Source organism: Engystomops pustulosus, chromosome 4 (assembly GCF_040894005.1).
Source record: "Engystomops pustulosus chromosome 4, aEngPut4.maternal, whole genome shotgun sequence".
Classification (NCBI taxonomy): domain Eukaryota; kingdom Metazoa; phylum Chordata; class Amphibia; order Anura; family Leptodactylidae; genus Engystomops; species Engystomops pustulosus.
The window spans coordinates 176,822,051-176,838,849 of NC_092414.1; the positions used below are offsets into that span (position 1 = coordinate 176,822,051).

The following is a 16,799-nucleotide window of genomic DNA, read 5'->3' on the forward strand; positions in this document are numbered from 1 at the left end:
AGTTATAGGCACCCTGGCTTTACCTCTGTATTACACTGCTTTACACATTTCCTATTCCAGCCGTCTATCCTAGCAGCGAGGGGTTTCCACAATATACAGACATAATTAGGTACCAGCCATTCACGTAACAAAGCAGCGCGTTTTGGTCGCGGCTTGACATATAGGTAAACAATACGCACTGCTGTGCACTCCAGCCTAGGCAGTGAATTACAGTATAGATCTTTCATATAATTAGTCCTACTTGTGGTATATAAAGTACAGGGCTCTCCTCCGTATAATACAGATTCCGGCTTCTCTGTAATTAGACTCATTCCTCACTACAATATGGAAAACTTCTAACGCAGCATATGAATGTTACTCAGCCGTGGAAAGAAATGTAGCCGGGTAGTGTAACTGCTGGGAAATAACATCTAGTTACTATTTTAAATGTTCCCAAAATCATAAAATCCCCAATAAATATAAGTTCTTGTGCTGCTCTCTTACAGCTCCCATCGGGATCCTTGTGCAGCTTTCCTGAGTACTGAAAATCAATTCTGCCTTCATGAGCAGAAGCTACTGCTACCCAGCTTTTCTAGAAACGGATATACTCAATAATATTGTAGAAGACAACAGGAAGTGTATACTTTGTCTATACAGCTCCAATTCTGATTGATTAAGGGATTCATACAAAGCTGCACACAAGATTGTAGCTGGACTTAAAGCACTCTGGAGCACTCTTCCACAGTACACTGAAAAAATCTTACACACCAGTGTACCAGAATGATCCAAGTCCAGCGACAATCCTGGAATTGGAAGCATTTTTACATCTGGAACTGGGAACTGGAGCGAAATAAGTCAACCTTTTCTTGGTTTACACCTGCCTGGCTGCAGGGGGTTTTCCATGATTCAGGGATGGGCAGGTAGGCCCCGCTAATAACATCTATTATCTATTATTCACATTTGATGGTTGAGGGTCTGACCACTGGGTCTCCTCTTCTAAAAGAATAGGGGTCTTGCTTCCTGTTTGAATGCAGCAATGGTCAAGTGAGCGCTACTACCCCGATCGATCTCTAAGGGACCATGGAGAAAGCATTTGCACGTTAAAGGCAATATATCAGCACTTTTAACCATACAAAGCTGCAGACAGGTACTGACGCTGGGCATCAGTGTCTCCATTACTTTATGTGTTGGGGGAGGAGAGTTGTGCTATGTTCAGTGAAGAGATGTACCACACCAGTGCACCAGAGTGCTCCAATTCCAGCTACAATACTGGAATATAAATGTTATTTTTACTATGCTGCTGAAACTGGGAACTGGAACAGGGTAAATAAATGTATTTTTGGATACTGCACTGGCCACAATGGTCTTTCATGATTAGATAGTTATTAAGGGGGTCAACATACCTCTTACCTATTAATGATGTAGTGACTGAGGGTTTGACCACTTGGACCCAAATAGCACAAGAATGGGGCTTTCTCTTCCTGCTTGAAAGCAGCAATTGTCACGTGAGCACAAGGACGAAAGAGGACCATTCTCATGAACAGTGGGGTTGCAGAAGTGTTCACAGAATTCACTACCAATTTTTGTAGATTTTTGAGGGAATTAGGCTACATTCACATCAATGTGTCGCTCCTCCGTTCCTTACTACGGCGGGCACACATCGGCGCCGGGGAGAGGAGAAGGGGAGGACCACCGCTCACCCCACCCCCTCTACATAGAAATATATGGTCACGGCGCCATATTCCGGTGAAAGATAGGACATGTCCTATCTTTCTCCCGGCTATGGAATGGCACCGTACCGCTCCCGTAGGGTGGCATGCCCCCATTGCCGTGTATGGGGGACGTATATACACTTAGCCGTATATACCTCCCCCATACGTTCGTGTGAATGTAGCCTTACACAGTGCACAGACTACAACTTCAACACCCTCCCAAGAGCAAGTTAATGCAGGAAGATTTCAGCTCTGAAGCTTCTAGAAGAGGAACTGCATCTCTAAAATATATCGCTACACATTCATGTAACCTAGGACCTGTAGGAGATGAAGTATGCTTTGTAAACTCTCAAAGGCTGAAAGGCGTTAAAAATAAAAGAGAACAGTATAGTGTTGACACAGGAGCCTGTAAAACATAATCCTCATAAAAGTCATATTTATAGAAATGATTGAGCGATGAATAGGGAAGCGCCGTGTGCCGGGTCACCTCCAGAGAGCCATTGTCAGGAGAGGAGGGAGAACACTTACAAGTATGTACACAGAGAAGAAGAAAGCTCGGGGGTTCCCACATCTCTTCTACACAATGGCCTGAGTAACCTCTGCAGTGGATGTGTCAGCTGAATGCTGAGCGGCTCCATGGATGTTCATTTACAAGATCTCCGGTTAAATATTATCCAATCAGACCTTGGAATAGCGGCCGCAGCTGATCTTTGGTCGCTCCGTTACCGAGTTGGGACCTGTTTTAGGAGGAATGAGATGGATATTTTTGCTTTCCTCTGTTATTCCTTCTAGAAATTGTCAGTTGGGCGTTACCAATTTAGAAAGGATGAGGCGTCTCTATCAATCTGATCTGTTTTAACTATGATGGGGGACACCCCTTGTTTCATGGTAACGCCCAGTTGTTAAATATATTTCTTAGAGACTGTGCGCTGGGTGTATATAACGGACCAACAAAGTGCTGAGGAGGGGACACTGCGCATTATAGTATTATGTGATATATAATTCCTTTTACATAGTTCCTCATGTTGTGGTGATCCTCAGACATAAAATTATTTTCGTTGCACCATTTATAACTGTGATTTTGCTACAGTAACAGTGACGTTCACAGTAGAAAGTAGTCGCAGTGATGCCGTCAGTAGTCACATGGCCTACCCCCAGAAAACAGCCATCACAAATGACCTTTTGTAGCCAGTGATCATAGTGATGTCCCCAATAGCCAGTAGTCACAGGAATACCCCTATTAGCCAGCAGTCACAGGGATGTCCCAAGTAGCCAGCAGTCACAGTGATGCTCCTAGTAACCAGCAGTCACAGTAATGCCAATATTAGTCAGCAGTCACAGTGATAACCCCAGTAGCCAGCAGACACAGGGATGCCCCCTGTAACCATAAGTCACAGGGATGTCCCCAGTAGCCATCAGTCATAGTGATGCACCCAGTAGCCAGCAGCCACGATATTCCCCTTGTAACCATAAGTCACAGGGATGTCCCCAGTAGCCATCAGTCACAGCGATGTCCCCAGTAGCCAGCAGCCACAGTAAAGCACCCAGTAGCCAGCAGTCACAGTGATGCACCCAGTAGCCAGCAGTCACGGGTATTTCCCCAGTAACTATCAGTCACAGCGACGTCCCCAGTAGCCAGAAGCCACAGTAAAGGACCCAGTAGCCAACAGTCACAGGGATGCCCCTAGTAGTCAGCAGTCACAGGGATGCCTCAAGTAGCCAGCAGTCATAGGGATTTCCCCAGTAGCCAGCAGCCGCAGGGATTCCCCCAGTAGCCAGCTGTCAAAGGGAATCCTGAAGTAGCCAGCAGTCGCCTTGATGCCCCTAGTAGCCAGCAGTCATAGGCATGCCTCCAGTAGCCAGCAGTCACACAAAAACCTCCAATAGCCAGCACTCACAGGGAAAGCCCCCAGTAGCCAGCTATCACAAAAAAGCCCCCAGTAGCCAGCTGTCACAGAAAAGCCTCCAGTAGCCAGCAGTCACAGTGATGCCCCTAGTAACCAGCAGTCATAGGGATTTCCCCAGTAGCCAGCAGCCGCAGGGATTCCTTCAGTAGCCAGCAGTCACAGGGATTCCCCAAGTGGCCAGCAGTCGCAGTGATGCCCCTAGTAGCCAGCAGTCATAGGGATTTCCCCCAGTAGCCAGCAGCTGCAGGGATTCCCCGAGTAGCCAGCTGTCACAAGGATGCCCAAAGTAGCCAGCAGTCGCGGTGATACCCCTAGTAGCCAGCAGTCATAGGCAAGCCTCCAGTAGCCAGCAGTCACAGAAAAGCCCCCATTAGCCAGCACTCACAGGGATGTCCCCCAGTCGCCAGCAGTCACAAAAAAGCCCCTAGTAGCCAGCTGTCACAGAAAAGCCACCAATAGCCAGCACTCACAGGGATGTCCTCATAAGCCAGCAGTCGTAGTGATGCCCCTAGTAGCCAGCAGTAACAGTAATGTCAACATTAACCAGCAGTCACAGTGATGCCCCCAGAAGCCATGAGTCACAGGGATTCTCCCAGTAGCCATGAGTCACAGGGATTCTCCCAGTAGCCAGAGGTAACAGGGATTCCCCAAGTAGCCAGCATTTACAGTGATGCCTCTAGTAGCCAGCAGTCACAGGGATGCCCCCAGTAGCCAGCAGTCATAGGGATGCCTCCAGTAGCCAGCAATCACAGGGATGTCCCCAGTAGGAAGCAGTGACAGTGATGACCCCAGTAGCCATGAGTCACAGAGATTCCCCCAGCAGCCATTAGTAACAGGCATTTCCCAAGTAGCCAGCAGTCGCAGTGATGCCCCTAGTAGCCAGCAGACACAGGGATTCCCACAGTAGCCAGCAGTTATAGGGTTGCCTCCAGTAGCCAGCAATCACAGGGATGTCCCCAGTAGTCAGCAGTCGCAGTGATGCCCCTAGTAGCCATCAGTCACAGGGATTCCTCAGGTATTTGGCAACTACAATATCTTACAACAATCGGTGGAGTTCCAGCTCCTTCTATTACACAACCTTGACACTTACAAGAGTCAAATTTGAGAAAACTCCATTCACACCTTGAGAATGATAGATATGGCCTTCATCACAAGGTCATTTTGAGAAATACAACAATACATCACGCTGAAGGTGTATGAGGCCTCTAGTCACAGATATTGGACATTAGATGATGCAGAATATTCCTGCAAGTCACAAGGCAATTGGTCATATATAATAAATTGGTTTTGTCACTGTCAAATTTAAGAAGCTTCCAAGATCTAATAAGGTAATATTTAATAAAAGTCACAGGGGACTTATTTGCTGCATTTGTAAAACCCGTAATGACGCCATTTTCCGCCATGCACACCTCTCACAAGTAAGCCCCGGGCTATAATGAAAGCTGTCATCGTCTACAGCACAGTACAGTAATATCACATGTATACATCCATATTTATACACATATTTATATTCCAATTGATGAACCATAGCAGAACGCGTCTCCAGTATTTACATTCACACGCTCTGAATATCAAGTATGTATATACAAATGTACTGCAGTGGAACAGACCCTACTTAAAGGGGTTTAACATGGATGGGCATTTAGGAGATTGAAATCATTTTTTTACAAATCTGATTAGGAAAATGAATCTATTGGGAGCCTTTAAGAAAATGTAGGCAAGGTATACTATTACCTTGCATACAGTACAATAACAAAGCCGCTTCTCTAATAGGAACTGGGGAACACAGGCACCCCTGCCACATGCTGGAATGGTGGGAATAAGACACCCAGTACTAAATTCCTCAACAATATCCCACTAATTCATAGGAATTCTAAAAACACCTCAACATGGCCCCGACATGAGACAATGGCTGTTATGCCATACTGATTTTACATTTTTTAGTCAAATTTTTCTTGGTCCCCACTCTGCTCCTGTATTGTGCCAGTCTGGCAATCATAAGTCAGCTCCAGATTTCTCAATGGGGAAGTATTGCCCCTATTTAGTGCTTAGGGGTAGTGTACTCCCTTCCTAAAAAGATACATCAGGGTTCCTGTAAAATTTTTTGCTTATGACCAGACTTATACCTGCTACAATCCTTACAACGCCTGCCTAAGATCCTTGCCTTGGTACAATGATTTGATGACTGCTACCTATAAGTAAAGAGTTTGTATGTTCTCTCCGTGTTTGCGTGGGTCTCCTCCGCATCCTCCGGTTTCCTCCCACACTCCAAAACAAACTGGTAGATTGATTAGATTGTGAGCCCCATTGGGACAGGGACTGATTTGGCAAAGCTCTGTGCAGTGCTGCGTAATCTGTAGGCGCTATATAAATAAAGAATTACTATTAGTATAAGTACCAGCCATTGATAACATGACTTCAGGATTACTTTTAGGAAGATCCATAATGCCTTGTGGAGGTAAACTTACTGCATAATGTGAAGGTTAGCCAAATCCAATAAAAAAAGCAAGATTGATATCCACAGAAAGACCAGTGAGCGTCCGGTGGACAGGATATGTATAGTGCACCCTTAGGGCAGTTGCACCCATCCATTGTTTGGATGGTCGTCACACGGCCGCACTCCATGGACCGTGCAACTGAGTTTGAGCATGTCCTAGTCAGGTGCCTTTTTCATGGATCAGTCTCAGAATATAGTTCATGAGAATCAATTAAAAATGGATACCTGACCCTTTATCGAGAGCCACACCCATCTCCCAGAGGCCACGCCTCCTTAACCGGACAAGTCGGGAAAGTGCCAAAAAAAGGGTCTGAAAGCCTTGATAACTGTGGTGTGAGGCATTTTAGACAGTGTTTAAGAATTGTGGTGCAAGTGCGTTTACAAATCCCCTCCATGGTGTTCACCTATGGGTGAAGAATATGGATACTCATTTACAGAAAGGGTTAAACTATTTGGTATTATTAAATACCAAATATAGACAAATACATGAGAATGTAGGTGATAGATCATATGAAAATATATATACATTTTAGGTTTGTTCTTAAGTTGAATTTGTATGTAAGTCGAAACTGTATATTTTATCATTGAAGTTCTAGACAAATTTTTTTCTTTTGCCCCAGTGACAATTGGAGTTTCAAAATTTTTGCTGTAATTGGACCAAGGATTATCAATAACCTTCATTACAGACACCTTACAGCTGATCATTGCAGTCCAGGACTATATTAAAGCATCCAGAGAGCTTCACCAGAGGTCACAGTGGGCATAGGGGTCCGTCTGTAACTATGGGTTGTCTGTAAGTCGGGTGTCCTTAAGTAGGGGACCGCCTGTATATATATATACACACATAAACAAAAAATCTGGTGTACTCAGTTCCTGCATGGAGAGCCGGTCATCATGAACGATAGCTGCAGTTTGCCTTAATGTAACTATGGGTCGTCTCTAAGTCGGGTGTCCTTAAGTAGGAGACCGCCTGTATAAGCAGTTTTTACATTCTTTTTGGTGCAAAGTCAGACAGAAAACTGGCGCAAACACTTTAATGCCATTGTCTATGAATCACATTAGTTTGTTTTGTTAAAAATGCAATAAATTATTTAATTGAAAATAGTGCAACATTTTCCTTTAGCTGTTTCATTTATAAGTCTGCTGCAAAACTATGGGAAACATGCAGTTTTAGTGCTGCAGATGTGTTCTGGTATGTGTGTAAGTATACATTGTGTGACGGCAGGGTACACATATACATACCAGCGGAGTATCCTATAGTCAACACTGCTAACGGGTCCTCCTGGTTTTATAAGTCTATTCATTGTATAAACAAGACTTATGTAACTCTTACACTGCTCTGTGTTTTAGCTCCTCACGAGTTGCAAGACTGGAAACATACAGAGAGACATTTATTAATTTTGGCGCAGGGTGGCGATGGAAACGGTGCTATATTTTTTGGTGGGATGTAAGTTTGTGGCGCAAGGGATTAATGAATTGGCGCACGGACTAAAAGGTTATGAACTCCCTAGACTTGCTTTTAGCTGCTCTCTTTTTTGTGACACAAATTGCACCAAAAAAACGGAAAAATAGATTCACCAGAAAACTGTTGGATTCACAAGCAGCGGCACAATTTTGCACCCAAAAATAGAACAAGTGGGAAAACACAGAAATTAAAGGGGTATTCCCACAAAGTCAATTTTTTTTATATGTACTTGAAATAATAAAATAAAACATTCTCTTATTCACTGTTATTAACAAAAATGCAGAATTTAACAGATATAAGTCCAACCTGTCTCTATCAGTCCTGCTGTACACAAAATTCCAGTTGCCCCTAGACACGACCCAGTAACTTCTGACTTCTGACAGAAATCTCATCCGCACAATCCCAATCCACCCAACCCTAAGGGTGGTGGCACACGTGGCATTTTGAACCCTTTTTTAGGCCGTTTTTAAGCAGTCCGTTAAAGACTGCCAGTTTTTTGGGGTATTCCAGATGTAAGCATTTACTCTACTTGTATTCATATCTCCTATGGAAGTTTACTGGGCACTGGTATGCCAGGCTAGAACACAACTAACTGCCCACCATGAATGTGCCCAGAGTTTAGACCCCTCTCAGTGGGGTTATATATGGCTGAGATACTTCTCTGTTACAATTGTATAAGGTCTGGACAGTCTAGTGGGAGTGATATAGATTACCTACAGCGATACATTGTAGCAAACTGCAGCAAAGAATGGAAAGAACATTAAAGTAGAAAATGAGATCATTGCCTTATAATATAATCTACATATGCAGTAATTTAAAATATGGTATACAGAAATATATATTATTTAGCGAGCTCAATTACCGGGACCTGTACTGATGAAAATAATAGGGTATCATGTATGCTGATGTGAACCGTCAGGAGAAAGGAGAAGAATAAAGGAGAACCTATGCATTTACTCTGTTCTCAATAGTAGTGACCTTATTCCCATTCCACACAAATCCTATAAAATCTGTAAAAACGTGTTGTCTTACCGTACTGAATAACAATGTAGATCACTTAGAGAAGCAGATAGAAGATATGTCCCTTAAACAGCATCTATGGGAAACAGCATGAATACACTGGCTCCATACAAGAGGATCATTGTAGTAGTATTTCCACAGCTTCAAAGCATAAGCAGGTTCTTAAAGGGGTTGTTCCACAAGAAAGACTCCTGTTCATATTCATCTATCAGAGCAGATAGATATAACAAAAAAGGCTCCTGTGCGGAGATATTATCATCATTATTTATCATTAGTGAGGCAAAGTGCGTCCTGTGCGCACCAAACACGCTGACACTGAGTTCAGCAGGTTTTTGGCGCACTCAGTTTAACGGGCATTGGCCACGATGATGTGGGGACTTCCGATATAAATGCGGCGGCCGGTGTGAATCCGCAACGCCTCTTTAGGCAAACCCGACACAAAACTGCTGCAAACACATCAGAAAAACATGTGCAAGCAGTTTACACATGTAGTTATGTACAAACTGGCACAGCCCGTGCGATAAATGTGCCCCATTATCCACACGACAACTAATGGGTGAAGAATATGGATACTCACTTACAGAAAGGGTTAAACTATTTGGTATTTTTAGCGTTTAACGCATGCGTTTAAAAACGCATTGCAACAGCTGAAGAGAGATTTGCCTAATCAAACAGCGTTTACAAAAAAGCAACTGTTAACGCTTGAGTTAACACATGTGTTAACAAACACATGTATTAACATGATGTTAACGCATGCTTAAGGGTTGCGTTTTGTAAATGCAAGTGTTAACAGCTGTTTAATTAGGCAAATCTCTCTTCAGCTGTTACAATGCGTTTTTAAACGCATGCGTTAAACGCGACGTTTGACCTCACCCTAAAAGTGGTGCAATCAAACAGACACCCCAACCTTTCCACCATAGGCAAGATCAAAGACCTGCACAAGGCTTGGATGGGGTTCAGGACAATAGACAAGCAGCTTGGTGAGAAGACAACAACGCAAGGAACACAAGATGAATATCAATCTTCCTCAGTCTGGGGCTGAGGGCAAGATCTCACCTCGTGGGTTAAGGGTGATTCTGAACAGGGTCAGACAGCAGCCCAGAACTGCATGAGAGGACTTGGTCAATGACTGTTCACGGTTTTCGGGATTTCCGCAGTTCTGACAAGTATTTAACAGGGGTTTGCGCCGGAGGGTTGTGCCGTCGGTCAATCCGGCTGATTCAGACTGAGCGCAGGATTGAAGATTGAAATTGTATCCCAAGCTAATGCACTGACTTGCACCATGAAGAAGAAGGTGAACTCCGTCAGACCTGAGTGGAGAAGCAACACATGCAGGATATCGGGCGCCCAATCTTAAAAAAAATCTTAAAATCATGCAGGGTTTGCAAGGTCCTCCTGCTCATGCCAGTACAAGCCCAGGTCCATTCGCCATTTGACTATGTGAATGATCCATAGGAGGCGTGAGAGATGGTCATATGGTCAGATAAGACCAAAAATAGAACTTTTTAGTATCTACTTCACTTGCCATGTTTGAAGGAAGAGGAGTACAACCCATGGGGGTAGAAGCATCATACTTTGGGTAGAAAGAATTGTAAAAAAAAGACTGGAAAACCAGCAGCCAAAAAGATTTACAAAAAAACTTTTAAAACATAGCCAAATGTTTGATTATATTATGTTAAAAATCACATAATAAGTGCTAACATGGACACAAAAAGACAAAAAAGAACAAAAAAGTGCAGGGTTAACGCGTTTCGGACTCTAAATTCCTAGTCTAAATTCCTGACTAAGGACTAGGAATTAAGAGTCCAAAACGCTTTACCGCTGCACTTTTTTCTCTTGTGTTAGCGCTCATCCCCTCCTCCTCTCCCCGCAACAATGTATGCCGCCGTACTAGTTTACCATACCAAACAGCCTCCTCATGGTTATTTTATATAAAGCCCCCTTTGGCCCCTGTGGATTTATTAGTTACCTCCCCCCTCATCCCCATGGATTCCTTATATACAGCCTTATGTGGGCCCCCCCAGCAGCTCTGGACCTTGGCACTTGCCCAGCTATGCCCACTCTGTCTCTTAACTGTAACCTCAATAAAAATGACAGAACTCTAGGGATAGGTGGGAAAACTTGCAAAATCGGCAGCGTATCAAATACCTATTTTGCCCGTTGTAAATAAATAGAAGTAGTAAAACTTGTGGAGTCTGTGCGGACGGGGCCTTTGTGCCTCCGAATCCAATTTCAGTGATAGAAGCGAGAGCCAAGCGCTGCCTGTACCAATCCGTCACTGTGTCAGTTCTTCGATCCCGCCATAAATAAGAGGCAACGTATGCTCTGTCTATATATTAATAAATCAACAAGTCAATAGCGTTCGGCCATTATATCAGGTCGGTTTATACATCAATGTATCATTGCATGCAGAGACCTGGAATCAGACCTGTAATAATATACAGACTTTACATGGTGCCAAGGCCACAGGGCAGCCGAGACAAGATTGTATCAGGGCATGAATATATACCACTGTGCCAGTGTACTCACATCAAATCACCTCCGGCTGAATGCATCAGTGCACTTACATACAGCTCCATGGTCTGGGCATCATGACTTTAACCTCTGCCACTACATACAGTACATTATGATTATTAACTAACATCAGCACATATGCCATTGTGCCAGGGCCATAACTCTTATTCAATCAGACACGGACTGGTGTATAGATGTCAGTGTGCCAGTGTCTTGCCATGCCAATATATTAGGGTATTTTGCACAAAAATGTATAACTGTATAATAATATAGAGCTGTAATATATTATAATATATAATGTAATAATTATTACCCACTGCTAGGGTATTAGTGAATAGACTTGCACCTATATCAGCCTAGTTTACATAAGAAGGTATCAGTGGATATGTAATTAATGACATGTCATGGCATCTCCCTATACCATGCTATAAGGGTAACATGGACATTAATGTATCCATATATCAGCAGACCTCTGTGTATATATAGCAGATCAGTGTGCCAATGTCTTGTCATAAGCTTCTCCCATCATGCCAGGGTAGATTACACAATAAAGTACCAGCACTGGACTGACCTGCACCGTGTTAGCATGTCACAGAGTTACTGCCATGGTGTGACCCACTACCACACTACCCATATCAGCATATTAGCCAACCTGTGATATATTACCATGTCATAGGGCCAGGTAACAAATCCTCAGTTATTCTATTAGGGCAGTGGTGGCGAACCTATGGCACTGGTGCCAGAGGTGGCACTCAGAGCCCTTTCTGTGGGCACCCAGGTCTTCAACCCAACACAGAGTTTGCCAGAAAGGACTCAAGTCTTCCTCCTGCAGTCCAATACAGCCCAGGAGGTGCCATGCTCAGCGCCATTTTAAAGCAATATCCTTGGCTGCCAGCACTACAGGAGGAGAAAGAAGGTGTGGATAGATATGGGTTATCGTTGGAGCTACTGCTCTTGGTCCCCTGGAGGGAAGCCACAATCCAAATTTCTCCATCATCTTTCTATTGTATTGGTGAACTCAGGACACCAATACGATTGAAACCCGTGATACAGCAGGGATCAATAAATTACTACTTAAATTGTCATGTTGGCACTTTGCGACATGTAAATGAGTATTGGTTGTAGTTTGGGCACTCTGTTTCTAAAAGGTTCGCCATCACTGTATTAGGGTGTCTGACCCATGACTCTATGGACACACACAGCCCTGTAATATATAGACATGTCATGGTGATGTGTTACTATGCCCGGCTAGTATAACAGGGTAGCTCATAGGTCACTCTATCAGTACAGGAACCGATCTGTTGTCACAAAGTCTGTGTCATTTTTAAGACTGATTTACAAAATATATCACATAGCAGGTGACATATTCCTACCCTCTGCCCAATTGTATCAGGGTTGTTTATTCATGATAATATCAGAATATATGTGCATATATATTGTCATATAGCCAGTGCCGTATCCTACCAGAGTAGTTTATCCATGACTATATCAGTACATGTGCTGACCTGTAATATACAAGTACATCATAGAGCCAGTGCTACAGTATAAACCTCAACCATGCGCTATAGCTAATCTATGACTATAACAATACATAGACTGACCTGTAATACACTACACTATATATACTATAGTATATATCCCTATATTATTCTCACTGTAGCTTATCTATGACTATATCAGTACATAGGCTGGCCTGTAATATACAAGTAGATCATAAAACCAGTGTTACAGTATACATCCCTATATTATTCTCACTATAGCTTATCCATAACTATATCAGTACATAGACTAACCTGTAGTATATAAGTACATCATAAAACCAGTGTTACAGTATATATCCCTCTATTATTCTCACTATAGCTTATCCATAACTATATCAGTACATAGACTAACCTGTAGTATAGGAGTATGTCATAGAGCCAGTATTACAGTATATACCTCTATAGCTTCTCTATGACTATATCAGTACATAGACTGGCCTGTAATATACAAGTAGATCATAAAACCAGTGTTACAATATACATCCCTATATTATTCTATCACTATAGGTTATCCATAACTACATCAGTACATAGACTGACCTGTAGTATAGGAGTATGTCATAGAGCCAGTGTTACAGTATATATACCTGTCATTGTATCGCTATAGCTTATCCTTGACTATATCAGTACATAGACAGACCAAATAATATACAAGTACATCATAAAACCAGTGTTACAGTATATATCCCTCTATTATTCTCACTATAGCTTATCCATAACTATATCAGTACATAGACTAACCTGTAGTATAGGAGTATGTCATAGAGCCAGTATTACAGTATATACCTCTATAGCTTCTCTATGAGTATATCGGTACATAGACTGACCTGTAGTATATAAGTACATCATAGAGCCAGTGTTACAGTATATATACCTGTCATTGTATCGCTATAGCTTATCCATGACTATATCAGTATATAGACTGACCTGTAGTATAGGAGTATGTTCTAGATCCAGTGTTACAGTATTTATCCCTCCACCATTCTATCATCCATGACTGCATTACATATCCTGGTCAGTAATATATATGTACATTATGTTACCATACTGTATACATGACTGCATTACATATCCTGGTCAGTAATATATATGTACATTATGTTACCATACTGTATACATGACTGCATTACATATCCTGGTCAGTAATATATATGTACATTATGTTACCATACTGTATACATGACTGCATTACATATCCTGGTCAGTAATATATATGTACATTACGTTACCATACTATATACATGACTGCATTACATATCCTGGTCAGTAATATATATGTACATCATGTTACCATACTGTATACATGACTGCATTACATATCCTGGTCAGTAATATATATGTACATTATGTTACCATACTGTATACATGACTGCATTACATATCCTGGTCAGTAATATATATGTACATTATGTTACCATACTGTCTACATGACTGCATTACATATCCTGGTCAGTAATATATATGTACATTATGTGACCATACTGTATACATGACTGCATTACATATCCTGGTCAGTAATATATATGTACATTACGTTACCATACTATATACATGACTGCATTACATATCCTGGTCAGTAATATATATGTACATTATGTTACCATACTGTATACATGACTGCACTATATGATCCTGCCAGATAGTGAGTGACAAAGCCTGGTGAGGCTGGTAATGGGGCAATCCTCCCCCATGCCTGTGCCCCATGTGATGTGGTGCCTATGGCACATTTCAGGGATGCAGCAGCCATGTATCCTGGCATGCCGGGTGCTGCATCCTCCCCCCCTCCCCGGGTACATTGCTCCGTATATACCCCTGCGGCGGGGTACTGGGGGCAGATAGTGCACTCACCTCCAGCAGACAGCAGCAGCAGCAGGATGCATGCCGCCCAGTGCAGCGCCATGTATTGCTCGGTCCCCTCTCTCACCAGCCCGGGGATGCAGAGAGGGGCTCCCTCTCCCTCCAGTCAGACGCCATCTTGCACAAGTTTTTTCTCCTCTTCTCTTTTTTTAACCCCCTTTCTGTTTATTTAGGCAGCTGGTATCTGAGTGTCCTTCTGCTGCCATCTATTGGTTAGGGATCCAGTCTGAGGACATCTCCACTGTCTCATTCTAACAAAGGGGTCACATGTTTGGGAGAAGCTGCTCCCCACCCCGTCACTAATCACACAGAGCTGGAGGGGGTGAGGGGGATATCATTTATGTCAGGGCTGGAGAGACGGGGCTGCCGGGCAGCAAGGGGTTAAGCCAGGTTATCAGCCTCAAGACATGTCATATACATCAATGTATACATCATCCATCAGTCCTGCATGCCATATACATATACATGCCATATACATCAATGTATACATCATCCATCAGTCCTGCATGCCATATACATATACATGTCATATACATCAATGTATACATCATCCATCAGTCCTGCATGCCATATACATCAATGTATACATCATCCATCAGTCCTGCATGTCATATACATATACATGTCATATACATCAATGTATACATCATTCATCAGTCCTGCATGCCATATACATCAATGTATACATCATCCATCAGTCCTGCATGCCATATACATATACATGTCATATACATCAATGTATAAATCATCCATCAGTCCTGCATGCCATATACATCAATGTATACATCATCCATCAGTCCTGCATGTCATACATATACATGTCATATACATCAATGTATACATCATCCATCAGTCCTGCATGTCATACATATACATGTCATATACATCAATGTATACATCATCCATCAGTCCTGTATGTCATATACATGCCATATACATCAATGTATACATCATCCATCAGTCCTGCATGTAGTATACATACATTATACGTGTAATAATATACCTCAGTGTATCCTCCATCAGTCCTGCATGTAATACACATACATTATACGTGTAATAATATACCTCAGTGTATCAGCCATCAGTCCTGCATGTAAGTAAAGGATGGATTGCCTTAGTGTTATAGTATGGCGAAAAAGATTTCTATATTCATAGTTTCATATGAGAAAGAAAATTTGCATAAGGGAAACATGTATACATAAATGACCTATCTACATGATAAAGTAAAACCAGTGATAGGTAGCCTCTGCATAGAAATGATGTCCAGGCGAGGCCAAATCTCAGCACGGAGAAAAAAATTACAATACGATACGATAGTCTATATTGATCCCCTGGGGGAAAATTCTTTTGTACATGGTTAAGGTACATTAACTAGGACCATAACCAAAAATGTAATTTCTTCATTAAATTGTGGAAAAATTGTGAAGGGGACACCATTGACGCGTTTTGGACAATGTGTACACATGGAGAGTCTTTGACTCCTTTTGGACATCACATGTTTAATTACAAAGAACCATTGAAGTATTTTGGACAACACAAGGATACAAGGAGAACCAAAGATGTATTTTAGACAACACAAGGATACAAGGAGAGCCTTTGACGCGTTTTGGATAAAGCATGTGGATACATACAAAGAGATCCATTAATGCGTTTTGGAAAACGTGCATTTTTGTAATGCCATAAACACGTTTCAGACAACACATGTGGATACACGGAGAGCCAAAGACACATTTCAGACTTAACATGTGGATACAAGGAGAGCAATAGATGTGTTTTGGACAACGCATGTGGATACATGCAAGGAGATCCACTGATACGTTTCGGACAACATATGTGCATATATGGAGAGCCATAAACGCGTTTCAGATTACGCATGTAGAGACAGTGGCATTTCAGAGAACGCATGTCCATACAAGGAGACGCATTTCGGACAACATATATATCCTTACTGATAATGGTACCATATCTATACGAAATAATTTGGCAATATACAAAAGTGCAGAATGTGCATTGTGTCATTGAGCCTTTGCAGTGAGGCAAAGGCTCACAGCAACATCTTCATGAATACGAGGATCAAAGGTTACCCAGTAGTATGACAATACCTATGGTGCCTCCTGGTGCCATCTCTTATCTAAGTAAGTGGCGTAAATGTCTCTGGTCATCTACATTGTGTAAAAGCAAACGTAGCGCTCCATGACCCAGTTCTGGTGCACCCGTTATCCCTGTCGGTGTTGTAGGCAGTGGACTGTGGTCAGAGGACTACACAGCTACGAATGGAATGTACACACATGTTGCCCTGTGTGTTCT

General features: G+C 42.5%; 1 protein-coding gene across 2 annotated transcripts in view; it reads right to left on the minus strand.

Moving 5' to 3' along the window:
- LOC140127692 (immunoglobulin superfamily DCC subclass member 4-like) overlaps window positions 1-14,790 on the minus strand; it is an 80,696-nt gene extending 65,906 nt beyond the window's left edge. The window contains exon 1 of one of the 2 annotated variants that reach the window (XM_072148667.1): window positions 14,484-14,790. In XM_072148667.1, the coding sequence (XP_072004768.1) occupies window positions 14,484-14,535 (52 nt within the window). In that variant the 5' untranslated portion in view covers window positions 14,536-14,790. The remainder of the gene's footprint in view (window positions 1-14,483) is intronic. The other variant, XM_072148666.1, reaches the window with a different exon arrangement.
- Between the last annotated feature and the right edge of the window lie 2,009 nt (window positions 14,791-16,799).